This window comes from Strongylocentrotus purpuratus, unplaced genomic scaffold, assembly GCF_000002235.5.
Source record: "Strongylocentrotus purpuratus isolate Spur 01 unplaced genomic scaffold, Spur_5.0 spur5_scaffold_21, whole genome shotgun sequence".
Taxonomy (NCBI): domain Eukaryota; kingdom Metazoa; phylum Echinodermata; class Echinoidea; order Camarodonta; family Strongylocentrotidae; genus Strongylocentrotus; species Strongylocentrotus purpuratus.
Genome location: NW_022145607.1, coordinates 30565521 through 30587770, shown reverse-complemented (window position 1 = coordinate 30587770; position 22250 = coordinate 30565521). Strand labels below are relative to the sequence as shown.

General features: G+C 37.0%; 2 protein-coding genes across 4 annotated transcripts; one reads left to right on the top strand and one right to left on the bottom strand.

The window, feature by feature from the left end:
* Nucleotides 1-38: 38 nt before the first annotated feature.
* Nucleotides 39-9148, top strand: LOC588493 (microsomal glutathione S-transferase 3). Of its 3 annotated transcripts, none has more exons than XM_788174.5 (6): nucleotides 39-152; nucleotides 866-1009; nucleotides 3834-3898; nucleotides 4874-4931; nucleotides 5507-5579; nucleotides 6936-9148. In XM_788174.5, the coding sequence occupies exons 1-6, from the start codon at nucleotides 63-65 to the stop codon at nucleotides 7064-7066; spliced, it is 561 nt and encodes a 186-aa protein (XP_793267.2). In that variant the 5' UTR covers nucleotides 39-62; the 3' UTR covers nucleotides 7067-9148. The 3 variants fall into 3 exon arrangements, with proteins under 3 accessions (XP_793267.2, XP_011683175.1, XP_011683176.1); XM_011684873.2 differs by having other exon boundaries at nucleotides 56-157; XM_011684874.2 differs by lacking the exon at nucleotides 39-152 and adding an exon at nucleotides 625-734.
* A 1336-nt stretch (nucleotides 9149-10484) lies between these two features.
* On the bottom strand, nucleotides 10485-20957 carry LOC593456 (microsomal glutathione S-transferase 3-like). The gene is made up of 6 exons (XM_030994484.1): nucleotides 20871-20957; nucleotides 18790-18966; nucleotides 18063-18127; nucleotides 17391-17448; nucleotides 15078-15150; nucleotides 10485-10611 (listed from the first exon to the last, which is right to left on the bottom strand). Exons 2-6 carry the CDS (start codon nucleotides 18913-18915, stop codon nucleotides 10511-10513), a joined length of 423 nt encoding a protein of 140 aa, XP_030850344.1. The 5' UTR covers nucleotides 18916-18966; nucleotides 20871-20957; the 3' UTR covers nucleotides 10485-10510.
* Between the last annotated feature and the right edge of the window lie 1293 nt (nucleotides 20958-22250).

Here is a 22250-nt window from a genome sequence, read left to right as displayed (position 1 = left end):
CGAATTTCCGGCTTGGGCAACTTTACACGTACGTGAATGGCACTTTCATCGGCCGGATATAAATGGTGTATTTTCCTGGGATAAAACCGGATAGTGCCAAGTCACGGTATAACTCTCATTCAACTTCACTTCAGCTGCAAGTCGACTTCGAGGTACGGTATGAACGTTTATTTACTATATTCATTGTTGTTTTCCGTTTTCAGTGAGACTATATTCTGACTCATTTACTATTGATCATTTTATACAACGTAGGTAATTAACTATGCCAGCGACTCGAATTTAGATCCAGTTCAAGAGCAATCGTTCTGATTTTATTACCCCTATCCGGTGTGTTTGGGAGCGAATGGTGTCAGGCGTGACCCCGCCTCTTTTATTGGTAGGCACTACATACATGTACATGTAGGTTGATGATTCTGACACTCGAAAGGTAACAATAAAAAATCATGTTCAACGAGCATAAAGACATGCTCATGCACTCAGGGGAAATGTCAACTGATTTTTAAAGTTGACTTCTATTATATAGGTATATTTTGATTATAAAAGTCTACCATATATTTGTAAATTTGTAAATGTATTTCATCATATGCAGAGTTGGGCTACATGTAGTTGTTTATTTTGGCAGTGTGCCACAGTTCTACTTTTGCAAGAGTAGAATCAGTTCACCTTGTCAACGGATAATGGATGCACGTACACCACACTATTCATAAGCCCCTGCATTTATATTTCTAAGTACGGTAGGTATGAATTCCTCTTTACAAAATTGTTTACCCCACAAAAAAGTAACGTACAGAAAAAGGTGTTCAAATCAGGTTGTACAATTTGTGTCTCAAAAGCTGTTTCACCATCAATATTCTATTTTTTACAGAGCTCAGATTGCATCATCATGACTGTTCTTTCAACTCTGCCCAAGGAGTACGGGTATGTGGTGCTGGTAGGAGCCGCCAGTGCCTTCATGGTACAGTTCCTGGCCATCCAGGTGGGGAGGGCTCGAAAAAAGTATGGCGTTGAGGTAAGTTATTAATTGGGCTCTTGATCGATGTTACATGTATGTATCCTACGTAATTGAATGACTTAACCCATTGGCTCCTGGAACCGGGTGGATCCTGTATTAAGCCTATGGGCATTAAACAATTCAGCAGTCAACAAGTTAATAAAGTCCATGCAGTCCATAAAGTTATTATTCTCAAGAAAACGGAAACAAATCTTATGCAACCTACATGTAGCTGCGCTGTGGATATATATTCCAGTATGTTAGCAAATGTACTCACAAAAGTTGCTTTTAATCTTTAATTTAAAGTGTAAATTTTGATGCATGCAATCTCTCATTACAGGAGTAATAGGAGCTAATATTTTGAATATATTACCAACATACAGAGCAAAAATATTCAAGGGTGATTGTTATGGACCCTTTGAGAAAATGAGAGTACTACCAAATTGACAAACATTTATCACAAATGGAATTTTGATTTTGGAGAGACTAAAGTGTTTAATTATGGTTCCTCTTTTCATCATCTCATCATAGTGTAACGTGTTTATTAACCGAGGGAACTTATAAACCAAAATCAATCATCGAACATGCTGCATCAAAAACAATCTAAACTCTCCAACAAAACTCAAGTAAACCAAGACAGTAGAAAACACAACCTCACACGAAGAAGGACGGAACAGAACTCACTTTAATACTCAATATTATAACATGCCTCTGAGTACAACTCAGGCATCATAACAAAATAAACCAATCAGGGGAAAGTCGTGTGATAAGAGAAACAAATGAGGTGAACAGGCTAGATAGATCAAAGGTGAGAGGCAAAGAGAACGAATGAGAGAAGAGAAAGTGCATGTTGCTAGGGCAGGAAAAGGCAACCATGCATAGAGAATTAGAAGACAACAAAGGGAATGGGTTTGAAGGAGAGAGAGGAAAATAAGGTGTGGCAGTAGTGCAACTGAAAGACTGTGCTGTAAGAAGGTGAATGAAATGGGAACATGAGCAGGGAAAATGAATATGCAAATGAAGAATGCAAATATATAAATGAATATGTAATAATGGATAAGGAAGAGATGAGAAATTTACTAACTGAAATATAAAGACAAATTCAAACTGTTACAATAGCTACATGTAGTTCATACCCCAAAACAAACAAAAATCTTCAGCATAATCCATCAAGTTCAACCCATTTGAATTTAAAGTAGAAACAGTGTATTTCTTTCACCATGCTCTTGTTCAAATGAGATGGCACTTTGAATGTCAGAGTATTGCTCTATTCATAGGCCATCTCTCATTTTGAATACATTCTGCTTTAAAGGTAAAGTCAAGTTTTAGAAATGCCCCCCCTCTCAAAAATGAAATGGAAGCTCATGTGAAAGAATATGTTTTGACTAATATGTTATAATACAAATTTTGCTGACAAGCCGCCTACTAATTGATATGTTTGGTAAATTAGTAGTAGTACATCTATTTGGACCTGATAAATATCACGCATGTGTCACGTAGTCCCATATACATCTTTCTGTGTACAGTGCTTGTAACTTTACCAAGGCTGGGCCAAATTTCTTATTATTATTATGATGATTCCAGAACCTTGCAGTACACACCAATACTTATATGCTAGATGATGAACCTTTTTTGATTGATTTCACAACGTTTATTTCACAATGCAATCGCATGACCAGAACTGATCTTTGTCTTTAATTGTGGTATTATTGTTTTAATTTTACAGTATTGCTCTATTCATAGGCCATCTTTCTAATTTTGTATTCATTCTGATTTAATTGTGGTATCAATGTTTGAATGTCAGATTTTGCTCTATTCATATAGGCCTTCTGTCTCATGTTTTTATCATTCTGTTTTAGTTGTGGTATCGTTGTTATAATGTCACATTATAGTTCTATTTATATGCTTTCTTTCTCATTTTGTATTCATACCCTTTTAATGGTGGTATCATTGTTTGAAAGTCACAGTATTGTTCTATTCAAAAGCCTCCTGTCTCATTTTATTTTCATTCTGTTTTAATGGTGGTATCATTGTTTGAATGTCACAGTATTTTCCTACTTAAAGGCCATCTTTCTCATATTGTATTCATTCTGTCTTAGTTGTGGTATCGTTGTTTGAATGTCACGGTATTGTTCTATTTATAGACCATCTTTCTCACTTTGTATTCATTCTGTTTTAATGGTGGTATCATTGTTTGAATGTTACAGTATTGCTCTATTCATAGGCCATCTTTCTCACTTTGTATTCATTCTGTTTTAATGGTGGTATCATTGTTTGAATGTTACAGTATTGCTCTATTCATAGGCTATCTTTCTCACTTTGTATTCATTCTGTTTTAATGGTGGTATCGTTGTTTGAATGTCACGGTATTATTCTATTTATAGACCATCTTTCTCACTTTGTATTCATTCTGTTTTAATGGTGGTATCATTGTTTGAATGTTACAGTATTGCTCTATTCATAGGCCATCTTTCTCACTTTGTATTCATTCTGTTTTAATTGTGGTATCATTGTTTGATTTTTCTATTCATAGGCCATCATTTTCATTTTTAATTCACTTTGTTTTTATTAATTGGTGTATCATTGTTTGATTTTACAGTATTGCACTATTTATAGGCCATAGATTTTGTTTTCATTCTGATTTAATTGTGGTATCATTGTTTGAGTTTTACAGTATCGCTCTATTCATAGGCCATCTTTCTTATTTTATTTTCTTTATGTTTTAATTGTGGTACCATTGTTTGAATTTTACAGTATTGCTCTATTGAAGTCTATTCATAGGCCATCTTTCTCTTTTTGTATTGATTTTGATTTAATCTGATTATGGTATTCTTTTTGGCAGTACCCTACCATGTACAGTGACACCATTCCTGCATTCAACTGTGTCCAGAGAGCACATCAGAACACGTAAGTGAAACAATTTCAGAGAGTTAAAGAATTACAAGAAAAGCTATCTGTAACTAAAGATAGAAAGCTAGAATTTAAGGTATAATTGTTACATGAGAAAACTCATTATTGAGGCTTAAAAAAAACACTGTTGTTTCTTAGTACTGTGCAATTTTGAAGCATCTATTTGCACATTTTGTTTGGTAACACTAGCATTATACTACCATGTACTAAGGCCGCCATCATGTTCAAGCTCTAGCTTAATATGGCAGTCTCCTGCATTTTTTCTCCTGTGTTTTTTAAAGGTAGATTTTTTATAACTATTGCTTTAATTATGATATGATTATATATGTTTTTTGACTTTTGTTAATAATGTACCCAGTTTGTATATTACTTTGTATTTTGTTGAACATTGCACACAAAATAAAAAAAATAAAATAATTGATTGAGTATTGAGATGGTAATGGTCCAGTACCATCTCACAATATCATTATGGTTGCTATATGAGGCTTTCCTCAACATTGCCTAAAGTGATATGTAATGTAATGTAATCATATTTTGTTTGTTAAACTATAAAGCATTATGTAAATATTAACTTTTATTATTGTATGATTGTTATTAGGAATTTGTTATTTATAATTATGTATCATGTAATATATTGTTGTAGTTTGTAGGTTAACATTACTTTAATTTTTTTGGTTGTTAAGCACTTAGAAACTTTGTATTAAGCGCTATATAAATGTAATATATTATTATTATTATTATTATATGTATGTAATAGCATTCTGAGCAGCAGAGAAGTTTATACTCACAGTCTGTAGTCAATGTAAGGTCTTCATCTAATACCTTATTTTAAAAATTGTATATATGTTTTCTTGTCAGTCCCAGGGCAGGGGTTGCACTTTTCATAAACCTTGTTTTTTACTTCTTGCAGCTTATATATAACTATGTTTGAGACTCACAGTAACTGTTGATATGTATGTTCTTCTTTCATAGACTGGAAAACTACCCTCAATTCCTGATGCTGCTATTTTTCTCAGGGCTTGAACGTCCAGTAAGTTTTAGTTATTGATACAATTATACTCTTGCAGTGAATTCAGTTAAATCATACAGTTTTTCTGTAATGGTATCTTCATGTAGAACCTGTATTTCTGGCACAAATTATTTCTTTAAAAGTCTTAAGTTAATGTACAAGGACTAAAATCAAGAGCAGAAGGATTCATAAACGAAATTCCAACTGTGAAATGAATGTGCAAGAATAATTTAGTTATAATGTGTACTTTAAATCTACATCACTGGGGAAAACACAGCACCCAAGAAGGACTTTTATGTGGTCGTTTCAAATCAGGTATGATGTCAACTATACTGTCACACACATACATTTATTTTCATTGACAAATTAATAATTTGAGAGAACCTAACAGTTGAACATTAATTGCTAAATATAGCCAAATTTATTTGTTGAAGTTGTGCAAGTGGGTAGACAAAGATCATTCATGATAGACATAAAAATGTTGAACCTTTTTACTAACAAAGGGATTGCACAAAAACAGCATAAATTAGCACCTAGCTTAGCAAATGTTTACATTTTGTACAAAGTATTAGATGTATATTATTTTATTTTGACAGAGGGCAGCTGCTGGTCTGGGAGGTCTGTGGGTCTTGAGCAGGATTACCTATGCCTTTGGCTACTACTCTGGAGGTAGGTTTATATCCCCACATCAAATTGAGTGCTTGGGACAATACATATATTGGCTTGTTCAGTGACAGGAATTAGACTGTACCTTCATGCAGACTGGGTGAAGACAATAGTTCAAAGTTTAAAGTCAAATTGGGCCACTTGTAACACATTAATGAGGGACATTGCCCAAACTCATACTGCCATACTGAAAAAATTACAATACATTTAAAATGGAAAAGTGAAGTACCACTTTTTCTCCTATGAATCAAGATTTGTTTCAATTCATGAATGATAAAGGGACATACTCATTTCGCTTTCTGTGCTGAAAACACCAACGAATCTCTACCAGTAGTATTAAATGAAGTGTAAAATATACATATGGATATTTTCTTGATGAACTGCAGTGTGGTGAATATAATTTGTAAATCTACATGCAATGCAGTTCCTATGTTAATATCTATTCATATCTGGTCAAAGTCCAGTGGCAGTGGAAAATAATCTGCAGACATGTACTATATGTCAACCAAAGATCATTGAAATGCTCAAAAGCAAATACTATTTAAACAAACACACACCTATATTTTGTGAAAGACGATCTTCAGCAGTTCTATATCTTGCAATATTCGTTGCCAGAGTCAGAGGTTTGTCAGTATATATATTCACTGCTATCAATTTTTCTATTGATTTATTTGACTAGAAATTCACATCTGTATAATGAGAGTAAATTTAATGGACCAATTACAAAAGAGGTTAAATGATATTACATCATAAAAAGAGAACTTATGATTATCTTTATGTCTTTGATTGGTGTCTATAGTTTCTTATTTGAACCTCTCGTTATTGTATATCATTATTATCCTCCAAGATGTAATTTCTTCTTTCTGCTGTTGCCTTTAATTAATTTAATTGTTTAATTTCTATTCACTTATTCATTTCATCTTTGGTTTTAATTTCTTCTTCTTCTTTTACCTCAATTTGTTTCTATCTACTATAATGATCTTTGTTTCCCTTACCTTCAACTTCTGTTCCTCTTCCTTTTTTTCCCTACAACTTCCTCTTTATATTTGCATAATTTGTTGTTCTTTCTTCCTCATAACCCTTTCGTCTTCTGTTTCTTCTTCTTTCTGTTGTTTCCTTTGCCTTTAATTAATTCAATTGTTTAATTTCTATGCCCTTATTCATTTCCTCTCTTGTTTTCATTTATTCTTCTTCTTTTTCCTCAATTTTTTCTTCTATAATGTTATGTTTTTCTTTACTTTCAAATTTTGTTCCTTTTCCTCTTTTTCCCTACAACTTCCTCCTTATATTTTCAATTTTTTTGTTCTTTCTTCCCCATCATCCTTTCGTCTTCTTTTTCCGTTCTTCCTCCTCTCTCAGACCCTAACAAGAGGAGGCGTGGAGCTTTTGGCTACATAGGAACAATGGGCTTGATGTCCTTGACGGTTAGGTCTGCCTTCCGAATGCTGAAATGCACCTCAGGTGGAATGACCCCGCGATTCAGCCAATAAGTGCACCAACTCCTCACCTCACTATAAACTACAGTGGAACCTCATTATAACAAACTCCTAGGTCTAATACAGTTCGAGGGTTCAGTGACACAAAGACGTAACTCCATATTTTGCCAAAATGAGTATTTGATATCAAAATGTTCAGAAAAATGTGGGCTTTCTAGGAAACACAAGGACTTAACTCCACCCAACACCCCATTGAAGTTAATGGCTAGTGAAACATAGACTTAAGGCCCAAGTGGACCTTGAATCTATCTTTAAACCACTTTTTTCTCAAAATGGAATTACGTCTTTGTGTCACTGACCCCTCAAGTTGAACCTGCATGACCCTGGGTCAAAGAATACCAACAAAGGAAAATTTATACCTCAGACTATATATACCTCTGGTAAAACTGATTTTAAGCAAAGGTTGAAGCCAAGCAGCAGGTTTAGAATTTGAGTAGAAAACGGCCGGGCCTGTGGGACCAAGAAAATTATTTTAAATGTTCTTATTATATGTTAATTATTGTTAAATGTAATGAAACTTTCTACATCAGGGATTTAAAAGAAAAGGCAGAAATTTCAAAGAAGTGGAACTGGCAAAACCTATTTTTTTTCGAGTGAAAAGATGCTATTATTGTAGTGTTCTTGATAGTTAGATTCCACGTACTCCACAGTCACTGTGTAATTCTTGATTACCTTTAAATTTGTATAGCAGAAGTTGCATTTGATTAGGCTCAAATAAAAAATATATGGCTTATAAGTACATCTGAACTCAACATGAAAACCATTAGTTGAGCAATTGTGAGGTTGTTTATAGCTGAACAATGTAGCGCTTTAATGGTATATATTTTCCTGAGTTGTGTAATCCTACCTTTGCAGTGACACTTTTGCACAAGCACTTTAATAAATTAATGTGCATTAATCTGAGATCATTATGATGTAATGCTAGAATTTCACATTTAATGTTTAATCGGTTTGTACATCGAGGCATTGTTTTATTGCCTAACCAGAAGAGCAAGTACACTTGACTTAATTACTTTTCTGTGACTTACTGTAAGCAATTATTCCTTGTCCAACGTACACTACATTAAAGTGAAAGTGCATATTACTGTGAGCAAAATAATTTTTTTGTTGACAATACTGTAATTTGAGGATTGTCAAGAGAAACATCATTCAAGCAGCTGGTAAACAGATTCACTGTATGATCATCATCATCTTATTTTCCCTTCGTTTATTTTGGAGATCATCGATCCCATGGGCCACAAGACATATAACTAAACCGGTCACAGGAGCACTAGAGTGAAGCTAAAGTAATAACTGTATCGCTGTAATAATGCAATATCATTCCTTTCCGTCTGACCCCTCTACAGGGCACGAGTGCATCGTGCTTCAGTAATATTAAATCACTGAAAAGTTTATTAATCATAGGTGATGGAAATGCATTTTGATAGTACTAGTATACTGGAACCTTATTCTAACAAACGGGCAGGGAAAAAATACACAGGGGCTTGGGGTGAATTAGCCCCCCGAAATGCCAAAAAGAGCCCCCCCCCCCCCGCGAAAAAAAAAATAATAAAATAACCATGGTCCATGGTCTAACGTACACCAATGGAAAGACCTTTATGTACACTGTATTTCAAAGTCTGTGACATTAGGGCTAAAAAAACACAATATGAAGAAGTGGTAATGGGAAAATTACCATGTTATATACATGTACCGGTATATTGTATAATTGGAGTGTGATTTAGTAGTGTTTTTTTTAATGAGGTTCTACTGTATATTATGCATTTTTACATGACTGAGTAAGTTCAGGAGTTTAAGCTGACTGAAATGCCAAAACTGAATTATCCTCACTTTCGAAGTACTAGCAAATTTCAATCATTTATAATTAGAATTATATTTTGTGATAGAATTATATATGGGATTTATCTGTGATTTATCCGGACTTAACGTTTGTACATGTTGGTCACCTTTATAGGCTTGTATGGATTTCTCGTTATATGTTGAAACAAGAATATCTTGTTTGAATAGAGATTTGTCTGAAAGAAGAAAATAAATTGTTTATATACAATATACAACAAGGTGAAAGATAAATACTAATATGTCCAGTGTACCTGTCATTTTTTTTTGAGAATGCAGTATGGAGTAATAGATGTGTGTAATGAAGTAGGTAAATATCTTTTGTCTAGTAAGAGTCATTAAAGATCAGAATATAATGATCAGATAACACTGAGTTTTTTGTTCTACTTATATAAATATATACAAAGGGGTTTTGTTCACATCTTGATGTAGAATTCCATAAATCTTTTTTATAGCATTATTTGGGGAGGAGCAGCAGCAAATTATCTAATGAGAAAAAGTGTCTTCTAAATTTTGAATATGCCAACAGACATTTCTTGAACTCATTCAGTTATTCATTTTGTTCCCCACACCTACAGATAAAGCATTCATGCAGAGTTTCAAGACTTTTCATGTTGACCAACATAATGCTCATGCTGTTTTTGGTTTATCTAACAAAAATAAACAACAACAACACACACCCACTTCCCCCACCTCATCAAAGAAGAAGAAATACACATTTACTCAGGAGGGATTCGATTTCACACAATTTATTACAAAATTACCCGAAACAGAGACCCCTGACAATATATTCTGATTGGAATGAAAGTACAGAGCTAGCAGCAATTTAATGTTGCAATGATAAGTGTTTAATTTGGTAAAATACACTTAAGAAAAGACTGCTCATACACATGGAAATATCCTATGTTAAATACATAATGTAACAAATTGCAGGATATGCTGACATTATTTGATCTAGCCGAGCTGCATGTATCAGTCGTTGCCCTGCCACCCGTATTGAGAAAGCAAAACAGAAATGAATATACATAACAGACCTAAACATAATCTGTCTTGTTGTCGTTGACGACTAGAAAAATAAGGTTAAATTATTACTGAAATAAGGGAAATATTCATTAAAGATGAATTAGTAAAGCTGAACACATAATGAAATTATTATTTGTTCTCTTCAAAGTCATCATTGCCTTTTACAAACGTTTTATAGTCCCATATATAGATTAGATCATTTAAACATGAGTAAACACTAAACATATAGTAATTTTTTTGAAATATTTCAAAGAAACCTGTAAACAAGAATTAAGTAATTATTTAAACATATTTGTGGCTTACACCCAGTGTATAAGATCGATTGATCGATCTGTATTGACAAACAAGTCAGAAAATACAGATCAATCAATCGATCTTATTTACTGGGTGTAAGCAACAAATGTGTTTAAATAATTGAAATTTTTCCCAGGAAACATTACATTTATAAAGAATAAAGTAACAAATCAAATTGTGAGAGCGAGAGCGCGAGAAAGAGAGGTATAATGTTTCATCACAATTTCCTGGAGGGGAAAAAAGTGAATGCTTTTTGCTGGCCGGGAAGGTACACAGAGTGGCGTCTTAGATAACTTCAAGAAGGCGAAGTGCATTGGTGACGGAGAGACCGATCAAACCTAGGAGTCCGATGTACCCGTACACTCCCCACATCCTCTTACCGGGTTCTGCATGGTGGAATAAAAATAGATAAGGTAATGTATAGAATGAACACTTGCCGGCATTTAATTCTTGTGCCATATTCAAATTCAAATTCAAATGTATTCATGTTTCCTACAGAACATTACAAAGCATTTAAAACAAATTTAAGAAATACATGTTGGAAACAGAGGGGTCCACTACAAAGCAATGCTTGTAGAAGTGTGAACACCTCAAATGAATTGCTGCAATTTTGAACATGCCCTAACAAAATCCATACAGAATTATATCTTATGGGCCGTTAAAAGAGTTAACATACTTAATTTAGTTGTTTCGTTACTGAATAGTTAATTGATGGTAATTAAAAATTGTACTGTCAGATTAGTTTAACAAAATTAATGGTATTGTTCGTTTAGTTTAACGAAATTAATGGATATTGTTCATTTTAATTTACTTCCTTTATCTTCGATCTTTATTCTACATTCAGTCATAATGAATATATACTTAAGCAATATATGACATGATGATACGACAACGACACTTGTAATTCTTTTTTTCTCCTTCAAATCTAAAACATAGAAATAGAAAAAGTTTATCAAAATTTAATTAAAATTGTATAAATACGTTTTATATTCTAAAAATAAACAGAAAAAAAAGTTATGGTTCATAAGCCTCCTTTAAAAGGTCCAAATCTATTCATCGCAATGCAATTTCGTCACTGTGTGTGGAACACAATGAAACCGAAACTGCGAAAGCAAAACGATTAATATTGTTATAGTATTATAGTAATATTGCCATGAGGCCACTACCAAACGTCTTTAAAATATGCAGGCATGCAGGCGCGGATCCAGGATTTCTTAGGGGGGGGGGGGGGCCCAAAATTGAAATTATGCGAGCCAAATATTGCTACGTAATGGTGACCAACAGTGACGTAATGCGGGGGGGGGGGGGTCGGTGCAGGGAGCGGCGAGTTTCCCCCTCCCTCCTCCGCGACTGCGGAAGTTTTGACGTTTCATTAAATTATTAGAGAAAGAAGACGATCCGTTGTACCGTTCTCAAAAATAATTCTCGTCTGAATGTAGTTTTTCCTCTCCCGCGCGAAGCGCGAAAATTTTTACGATTTATTAAATTATTACGATTCTTTGGAGAGTACTCGACTCTTAATCCTCGTCTGAATTCAGGTCCTCCCCCCCCTCCCGCGCTTCGCGCGGAAGCTTTTTAAGTTTCCTTTAATCATTAGAGAACGAAGACGATTCGTTGTACCGTTTTCGACACTAATCCTCGTCTGAAATCAGTTTTCCCCCTTCCACGCAAAGCGTGGAAGCTTTTACGATTCATTAAATCATTAGAGAAAGAAGACGATCCGTTGTACCGTTCTCAAAAATAATTCTCGTCTGAATTTATTTTTTCCCCCACCGCGCGAAGCGCGAAAAATTTTACGATTTATTAAATTATTACGATTCTTTGGAGAGTTCTCGACTCTTAATCCTCGTCTGAATTCAGGTTCCCCCCGGGGTTCCCCCCCTCCGGAAGCTTTTACGATTCATTAAATCATTAGAGAAAGAAGACGATTCGTTATACCGTTCTCGAAAATAATCCTCGTCGGAATTTACTTCCCCCTACAACCCCGCGCGAAGCGCGGAAGTTAACATTAAATCATTGAAGATTCGTATTACCGTTTACGCCTCCGAATCCTCGTCTGAATTCAGGTTCCCCCCACCCCTCTCGCGCGAAGCGCCGAAGTTTTTACGTTTCATTAAATCATTAGAGAAAGAACACGATTCGTTGTACCGTTCTCGACTCTTAATCCTCGTCTGAATTCAGTCCCCCCCCCCCTCCCGCGCGAAGCGCGGAAGCTTTTACGTTTCATTAAATCATTCGAAAGAAGACGATTCGTTGTACAGTTCTCGACTCTTAATCCTCGTCCGAATTCAGGTCCCCCCCCCCTTCCCGCGCGAAGCGCGGAAGCTTTTAAGTTTCATAAGATTATGAAAGAAAGAAGACGATTGGCTGTACAGTTCTCGACTCTTAATCCTCGTCTGAATTCAGGTCCCCCCCCCCTTCCCGCGCGAAGCGCGGAAGCTTTTACGTTTCATAATGTTATGAGAGAAAGAAGACGATTGGCTGTACAGTTCTCGACTCTTAATCCTCGTCTGAATTCAGGTCCCCCCCCCCTTCCCGCGCGAAGCGCGTAAGCTTTTACGTTTCATAATGTTATGAGAGAAAGAAGACGATTGGCTGTACAGTTCTCGACTCTTAATCCTCGTCTGAATTCAGGTTCCCCCCTTCCCGCGCGAAGCGCGGAAGCTTTTACGTTTCATAATGTTATGAGAGAAAGAAGACGATTGGCTGTACAGTTCTCGACTCTTAATCCTCGTCTGAATTCAGGTTCCCCCATGCCGCGCGAAGCGCGGAAGTTTTTAATTTTCATTAAATCATTAGAGAAAGAAGACGATTTGTTGTACCGTTCTCGAAAATAATCGTCGTCGGAATCTAGGTTCCCCTCCATCCCGCGCAAGCTTTTACGTTTCATTAAATCATTAAAGATTCGTATTACCGTTCTCGCCTCTGAATCCTCGTCTGAATTCAGGTTCCCCACTCTCGCGCTTCGCGCGGAAGCTTTTAAGTTTCATAAGATTATGAAAGAAAGAAGACGATTGGCTGTACAGTTCTCGACTCTTAATCCTCGTCTGAATTCAGCCCCCCCCCCTCCCGCGCTTAGCGCGGAAGCTTTTACGTTTCATAATGTTATGAGAGAAAGAAGACGATTGGCTGTACAGTTCTCGACTCTTAATCCTCGTCTAAATCCAGTTCCCCCCCCCCTCCCGCGCTAAGCGCGGAAGCTTTTACGTTTCAATAAATCATTCCAAAGAAGACGATTCGTTGTACAGTTCTCGACTCTTAATCCTCGTCCGAATTCAGGTCCCCCCCCCCCTTCCCGCGCGAAGCGCGGAAGCTTTTACGTTTCATAATGTTATGAGAGAAAGAAGACGATTGGCTGTACAGTTCTCGACTCTTAATCCTCGTCTGAATTCAGGTTCCCCCCTGCCGCGCGAAGCGCGGAAGTTTTTAATTTTCATTAAATCATTAGAGAAAGAAGACGATTTGTTGTACCGTTCTCGAAAATAATCGTCGTCGGAATCTAGGTTCCCCTCCATCCCGCGCGAAGCGCCGAAGCTTTTACGTTTCATTAAATCATTAAAGATTCGTATTACCGTTCTCGCCTCTGAATCCTCGTCTGAATTCAGGTTCCCCACTCTCGCGCTTCGCGCGGAAGCTTTGACGTTTCACAAGATTGTGAGAGAAAGAAGACGATTCGCGGTACCGTTCTCGATTCTTAATCCTTGTCTGAATTCAGTTCCCCCCCCTCCCCTCCTGAGCGAAGCTTTGACGTTTCATTAAATTATTAGTGAAAGAAGACGATGCGTTGTACCGTTCTCTATACTCTTAATCCTTTTTTCAAAGGTGTTCTTTGTCTGCTCCTTTTTCTTCCTACGTCCTCTTCCGATTTGGGGGGACCGCCCCCCCCCCCCTGGCTACGCGCCTGCGGTCAGATAAACACATTTTGATACCTTGTCTGACCCCGCAAGCTCAGGGGTTTAAGGCAATAAATTGCGGTCAGATAAGCATTCAGTGGCCCGCCTTAGGGCCCCTGGTGGGGTCGAGGCGGCTGAGCCGGCCCCGGCGTTTAATTAAGGTCAGATGAGCATTTTTTTTTATACCTTATTATTTTATGACACTGGCAGGTCACTATTTGGCGTGGATTCCAGGGGGCGGAGCCCCAAAAAATCAGGGGTTTTAGGCATTAAATTACCGTCAGATGAGCATCTAAGGGCCCGCCGTAGGGTCCTAGGTGGAATCCAGGGGCAGAGCCCCCGGGAGCTTAGGGGTTTTAGGCATTTAATCACGGTCAGATGAGCATATTTAGATGCCTCATTAATTTTTAACACTGGCAGTTCACTATTCTTTCTTTCTTGCTCTCACTCTATTTTATTTCTCTTTAATATACTTTTTCAAAAAAGTGGGGGGGGGGGGGGAGGGAGCTCGAGGCTCCCAATCCCCGCCCCACCTCGGGCCTGACATGTAGGAATCTCAAGAAATATATTTCTTGCCTGGCTGTAAATTTAGTAATTTGTCATTCTCCAACAATCACATACAAACGTATTTACTAAAAAGTGAGGAAAATCTCGGAAATTATGTCATTTCTTTCCCTTCCCTTCCTTCTCTCTTATTTTTTTTTATTGGGGGGGGGGGGGGGGGGGTCAACAGCCTGGGAGGCAAGGCCCTTTCGGCCCCCCGATATCCTTCTTCCCCCTTTTCTTTTTTTCTTCCTCTTCTTTCTTTCCCTTCTCTCCTCTTTCCCTTTCCCTTCTCCCTTCTTTTCCTTTCTTCTCTCTTTTTTTTTTTTTTTTTTTTTTTTTGCGGGGGGGGGGGGGGGGGGGGCCAAGGCCCGCTCGGCCCCCCTGGATCCGCACCTGCAGGCATGTATACTCACCTCCACTGTAGTAACCATGAGCATAACTGAAGCGACTCACGATCCAGATGGCTCCCAGCACCGATGAAGCTCTCTGGAAATCAAAGAATGAAATACCATAGGAACACAATCTCTAAGACTTTCCTAAAAACACCCTAATTATATATCCATAGCCTTGGATATTTCCTAATGAGTTGAGCGATCGTAACTATGCTATATGTTAAATCATCATGAACAGGGTCAGAAGATAATACAGCCTGGTATATAAAATTTGCCCTCGAAAGTCTTTGAAATAGTGTTTAGGATGGTCTAGGCTAGGTCAGGGTCAATGAGTACTTTTCGAAGGTTCATTTTCCCGAAGGATCCTTATTCTGAAGGTCATTAATCCGAAGGTAAGATATTTCGAAGGTTCGTGATATTGAAAATGATGAGATTACGAACCTTCGAAAAGTGTACTTATTTTAATTTTCGGAATCTTAAACCTATCATTTTCGGAATTATCAACCTACATTTTACTTTAGGAATTACACCTGTACAATGCTTTGGATTTATGAACCCAAATCATCTTCGGAATTTTGAATATACCCTATTTCATCATCCGAATAATGGCCCTTCGAATAAAAAACCTTCGGAATAACAAACATTCAGAAGAACGAATCTTCGAAGTATAAACCTTATTTACTTTGGAATATGAAACCTCTTGGGCCCTGGTAAAGGAAGTTTGTGTATTCGGAATACTCTCGGAACTACCAATCTTCGAAAAGGCGAGAGCCACCCATATTTCGGAGGCTTCTTGCATAAGAAAGTCATGAATTATACAAAAACTACGAACATAAAAAAAGACTAATGCATCCCGGAGTGATGCGATATTCATTGTGGTTTAGTTGTCTCTGGTGGTAGTTGTCCTGAGGGTAAGGGGTAGATGTCTGGGATTAATGTCCAAGGTGGTGTAGCTGTCTGCGGCTTAAGGGTCGCGGGGTTAATCGTCCGGAGGTTTTTGTTCTTGAGGTTTGTGTTCTTGAGGTTTTTGTTCTTGAGGTTTTTGTTCTTGGGGTAGTTGTCTGGGAAGGATAATATTACTTAAAACCCACAAACGTGTTTGGCATAATCAAGTTAATGTCAAATAGTACCTTTAATTTTAATTAGTTAAACAATGAACCCTATAAGAAGTTGCCCTTGTTGAGAAAACGCTTAAATGTGAGTTAAAAAAATAGTTGATCACATTGAAAAAAGATGACTTAATGTTGAATATCAAGAAGTGTAAGATCATGTTATTTGGGACAAGAAAACGAATCAAAAATCAAAGTGTACGCTTGATTTACAGAGATAATGTTATAGAAGCTGTAAATGAATTCAAATATCTTGGTGTATTATTTGATAATTGTTTAAAGTGGGATATACATATATCGAAAACTGTCTCCAAAATATCTAGAACCATATCATGTATAAAACGAATTAAATATTATTTGCCGAAAAGAATTTTAAAATTGTTATATTATTTTGTGGGGATGTTCAGCAAAGTGTCATTTGGAAAAGTTACAAAAGTTACAAAATCGTTATGCCCGTTTAATACTAAACGTAGATATGTTGACACCTCGTATTATATTATTATCATGTCTACGATGGCAATCAGTTGTTGAAAGAGTGCAATACCAATTTAGAATATGGATGTATAAGGTGATTAATAATAAAATATATTAAGGATATCGTGTGCTATCGACCGATAAATGTTTATACCAGATATGCAACTACCTGTCCTCTATTCATTACAAAACACAAAACCGAGTATTTCAAAAGATCTTTCTGTTATCAAGGCTCCGTTATATGGAATGCATTACCCCCTTCTTTACGTTTATTAAACTCACTAGATTCATTAAAAAAATATTGCAAACTCCTTTCTCTCACATAGTTTAAAATAGTACTTACATGAATATTTTACCCCCCCCCCCCCTCCCCATTTATTTCAATATTTTATCTTGTTTAATTTTTGTGTTCATTATAACTTATGTATGTTTATATGTTTTGTAAAAATGTTTTTGATTATGTTGATACAGGGCCCCTTGGTCGAGCAGTTTTTATAACTGAAAGGGTTACCCTGTCAAAATAAAACGACAAATAAAAATAAATAAATAAATACAGTGACTCTTTTTCCCGTTTCATGTTAGCTGGGGCACGGGAAAGGTCAGAACCCCACTCGGCAAATTATAAAATGAGTTTATTATTTACATGAATACAAAAAGAACTTTATTACGGCCCCTGAAATTGCTGAGGGGTGTTTATACCAAAAAAAAAAAGGGTTCCACGTGGAATAGACAATTCGGGCTTTAAACCTACCGGAAAACCAATACCAGCGAGGAGAAGAAACATCAGGAACTGAGGATAATTCTCCAAACTGGGAAAAAAAAATGAAAAATACAGATGTGGCTAGATAATATAACATGCGTTAGATCAAACTTTCAGAGATTAGTGAATAGACCGTAAACTGAAGGATGAAACCATCGCTCTTAATCTATATCTTTGAATGAATCATTTGAATGACTGTCCCTAATTATTCTTTACTTTTCATTTCTTTAATCTATACATTGAATAAATAATTAATTTGAATGAATGCATGTTTGCTTCTTATGTAATATACATCGACTTTCCGACAAGAATGAAAAATACCCCCTCCCCCCAAAAAGAAGAAGAAATGTATCAATATACGTTATCATTTCTAAGTAAAATATAAATATTAAAGATGTAAAGTATTGGTAAATCATTATAACTATCATTCAATAAACTGGTTTATTTACATATTCAAATCTATGTTTGTTTCCTAGGGAAATAGTAACGAGTTATTCCATTTATCTGTTATCGATGAATTAGCTACAATACTTGGAATCCTACCAGTCTGAATGCATTACGTGTTGCTATGTCGGGCAAGCTTACAGATTGTCAGGAACAACCTGTGTTTAAAAGGTTCAATGACTCACTAAATTAAATGCCGGTTATTATTGTTATACTTACGTATTCCCATGAGCACGCTGGAAACAGTTAAACAGCTGGTTGTCTGGGCTGTAAAATGTAGGATACTGGAAGAAAGAAAATAAAAACAGAAACGGACGACCGTGTCAATAATCTTTTCAAAATGAGAGAGAGGGGGGGAGAAGGGAAAAGGGATGGAGATAGAGAGAGAGAGAGAGAGAGAGGGGGAGAGAGGGAGGGAGGGAGAGAGAGAGAGAGAGAGAGAGAGGGGAACTCTGAAACTCCACTACTACGGTAAATTTTGAGAAAAATTAATAGTTCAATATGTTTTTTCTCTGCTTTATTTACCTTGAGAGCAAAGAGGACTCCAAAGTCAACGGAATAAGCCACTTCAGAGATACTATTTGGGCATAGGCAGATAAAGGTCATTAATTTGCGCCAAAATTGTAAAAACACATCGAGACGACTGCTGAATACTTGTTCTTGAAAGCTACATTCTACGGTGACAGGTGGAAGTATACTTTTTAAGAGGGCAAACAAAAGGTATTTACAAAGAACCACCACCACTTTGGCAGTGATTATTCTAAAAAGGACAACGTGGGACTTATCAATTATGTTTAAAGGATCTGTGCATATTTGGGGTCATTTTGTACAATTAGTGATATCTCCAAAGCGGTTTATATAGTTGAGAGGGAGAGAGAGAGAGAGAGAGAGACGGGGGAGGGGAGGGGAGGGGGCACAACAGCTTCATTCCAGATTATTCTCTCACCTCTACTTTGTGTGTCTTACGAGCAAAAGCGACTCGCTCTGCGAGATAGCCGACCATGAAGGCACTGGCCACGGCTGTGAGGATCACATAGCCAAAATCAGCGGGAAGACCTGCCATTGCCGTCATCTTGAAGAGAAGGAATTTATTTTCTTGTCACTGGAATGTCAGGTGAATAATCTGTGGAAAACAACGGTGTAAAATCAAGCAAATTTTAAAATCTATCAAAAATGAAAATATGTTAAAATATGGCATATTGTAACATTCTGTTTCCAAGTATACGTACTTGTACAATAATGAAAATGAGAATCTTTAAGAATCTGAAAATGAGACCAGTCGTAGGAGACATCATGAAGGACGATAAACATGATCATCACACCCCCCCCCCCTTCTTCATCGACGTCATCATCATCATCATCATCGTCGGCATCATCATCGTCACCGTTATCATCATTACTACAACATAGTAAATTAGTAATCACCATATCATCATCATTTATCATGATCTCGTACTGCCATTATCAATGTTGTCACCGTTATCACCATCACCATCAACATCACCACATCAACATCATGGCGTCATCATCATTTTTCACCTTTAATATTATTATCATGCGCATATTGTCCTCATCTAACATATCCTCATCATGATATCATGTAAGGCAATAAGGGAGTTTACAGATACAATCTGCGCATGGGCAGATACAGGTATTTTGTACCAAAAAGGTAAAACCCACAGAGATGAATACTGGATATGCGCTCATGAAAGTTATGTAACATTATTCATTTATGCACAAACGGTACATTCTATGATACTAGGTGGAAGAATTCTATTCAAGAGGGCAATCAAAAGGTATTCATGAAGCACATCTAGGCAGTTATTATTCTAATATGCTCAAAGTGGAACTTCTCCATGTGTAAGATCTGTGGATATTTGTCAGTCGTCTAACAGTGTCTGCACGATGAGACTACGTACAATATAGGCTCTGTAGTTTAGCCGATCGATTTGACACAACCAGAAAACTGACAGATCTATATAGGCTCAGCTCAAGGGTATAGAAACTGCGGTAAAGCCTTTAAGAGTGTGCTTGCAGACTATGGAAAGTACGTGGCGGATGAGAATAAGATATACCTCCATCGCATCGATCATCAAAATAATCATCATCACATGAGTGTCCACTCTGATCCGGAGGGGGCAGGGGGGGGGGGGGTCACGTTAATTGTACATTGGAATTTTCTAGTACATTAAGATGGACATCATTTCCGAATACTTTAATCCAGGATATATATAGCCGCACGGGCTAGATGATAATTATAATCTATATATAGGCCCAGTGACGGATCCAGGGGGGGGGGGGGGGCCTCTCCCCTGCCAAAAAGAACTTTTGTTTAAAAAAAGGAGACGGGCCTCCTCCCCTGGCAAAGAAAAATTGATGCTCACTATTCCCCCACCCCCCCCTCCCCTACTGAGCGAAAAATCGGCCAGCGCGATTTTCAAATTTTCTCACGAAGTGCATGGGCCCCTTTTGTGGCCCCCTCCCTCGCCGCCAGCTAGATGCGCCCCTGTATAGGTATATACTTATCAGCTGGCCTACGGCTGATCTGAGCGATATAGGCCTACTATCTTTAGGCTATACGTATATCTGTATATACATGTTGTTCGAAAGTAGCCATACAAACATTCTACATTGATCATAAAGTACATGTATTTCACCTAACGGAAGTATACCATTACACAAACATACTGTAACACACACATATATATATATATATGCACGCACTCTAGACTGGATTGCGTTGAATTATGTGCGTGCCCCGATCGAAGCAAGTGCGACAAGTGCGACAAGGCATGACTTTGCAAAAATGCATTCATGCACAACACATAACCTACCGTTCCCTGCAAATTAGTTGTACGAGAGAGATATATACACACACGTATCGTAGTATATCTAGAACGGCGCATAGATATTGTTCACGAGTAATATAACACATTTAAGTATCTGTTGACATTTTATAGAGGAAACAATGTCGTTTGAAATCAAACCAGATGAATACCTGAATTACTACACACGTTTTATACTTACGTTATTTCAAAGGTCGATCTTCTTAGCTAGACGCGGGCCAGGAAAATGGCATATACCATGCATATGCAACAAAGGTAAACAGAAAGGTCACCGGACCGATAAGCTCCACGAATATTGTGTGTGATGATTTTGAGGTGATACCTGTTGGTGTATTGATGAAGAGAGGGAGGGGGGGGGGGGGGGGGGGGGAGGGGGGGGGGGGGTAAAGTTTTGCACGCACAAACCCTCGTCAGGAGTTGTGCGTAACAGTGTCTGCATATAATGCACTGTGAGACTACAAACAGTCTCTGTACCTTAGCCGCTTCTGTCACATGCCGCCAGATCGAGAGCTGACAATCATATCTAGGCTCTGCTCAACGCCTTAGGGATTGTAGCGCGGTATGGTACGTAATCCCGGAGCATTTTTGTGCCAAAGTTGATTTTTTTTTTTGTTGTTGTTGTTGCTGTTTTGGCTTTTAAAATGGGTCCCAATAGGCCAAAAATGATGGGGTTCAAATTTTCAGACCCCTCAGCGACAACACATTGATAAAACAACTTTCTTGGCAAACTATTGATCACCGCCGTGATTATTTTCTGGCTTTGCTTATGTTCAAGTGTATAGAGTGGCATTGCTCCACCGTACGCTTATTAAACGAAATAGAAATGTATGTCGACCGCCATGGCCTTAATACAAACAAACGCAAACTCTTTGAAAATATTTTGTAAAAGTTATTTTGATAGGCATTAATTGTTTATTCAAATCATTCATATTGTCTATCATCAAGGAGATTTCATGTTCTGGATGTGGAATTCATAAAAAAGTCTAAAATACTTGAATTTCTGCTTTTGAATATATTTCATTTTAAGACTCCAATGGCTGTCCATAATTTTTAAGTCCAACTTAGAGTTAAGTTCTACTTAGGATCTTTGTGAAACACCCCCCTAGATGTAGTATTGCCCAAACCAAATGTGACCTTATACAATCTCCTAAGTATGCTGGAGCGGTTAATTGGAAAAATCTTCCCGATGATATTCAAAATTCCAATACAGTAGACAGTGTTATTAAACACCAATATAACAAATCTTCTTTTACCTAATCGATAAAATGTGTTCACTGCCGTTTCTTCTTACTACTACGGCATTGTATCCAATAACTAACTAAATTGCTAACCCTATTATGTAGGAAATTACATATACTTATGTTACGTTGTATATATGATATCTATTTTATAAAATTGTTTGGTCGAGGCCTATGTACCTCATACATTTTTTGTTTTATTTTCATTTTCTCAATGATTATATTACACTTGTCAATAATAATATGTGTGGATCTTTTTCCCCTTCTTCAGTTATTTCTCTTACTTCAATACCCTCAGGCGAAATGTTTAATCTGTTGCTTCA

What these genes read in the sequence shown, in the direction of transcription:
- LOC588493 (XM_788174.5), top strand. Translation starts at nt 63, where the DNA reads ATGGTGTATTTTCCTGGGATAAAACCGGATAGTGCCAAGTCACGGTAT. An exon ending in AGCTGCAAGTCGACTTCGAG is followed by an intron (nt 153 to 865) that starts GTACGGTATGAA and finishes TATTTTTTACAG; the next exon opens with AGCTCAGATTGCATCATCAT. An exon ending in CTTTGGCTACTACTCTGGAG is followed by an intron (nt 5,580 to 6,935) that starts GTAGGTTTATAT and finishes CTCCTCTCTCAG; the next exon opens with ACCCTAACAAGAGGAGGCGT.
- LOC593456 (XM_030994484.1), bottom strand. Translation starts at nt 18,915, where the DNA reads ATGACGGCAATGGCAGGTCTTCCCGCTGATTTTGGCTATGTGATCCTC. An exon ending in TCGCTGGTATTGGTTTTCCG is followed by an intron (nt 15,151 to 17,390) that starts GTAGGTTTAAAG and finishes TTTGATTTCCAG; the next exon opens with AGAGCTTCATCGGTGCTGGG. An exon ending in TCATGGTTACTACAGTGGAG is followed by an intron (nt 10,612 to 15,077) that starts GTGAGTATACAT and finishes TCCACCATGCAG; the next exon opens with AACCCGGTAAGAGGATGTGG.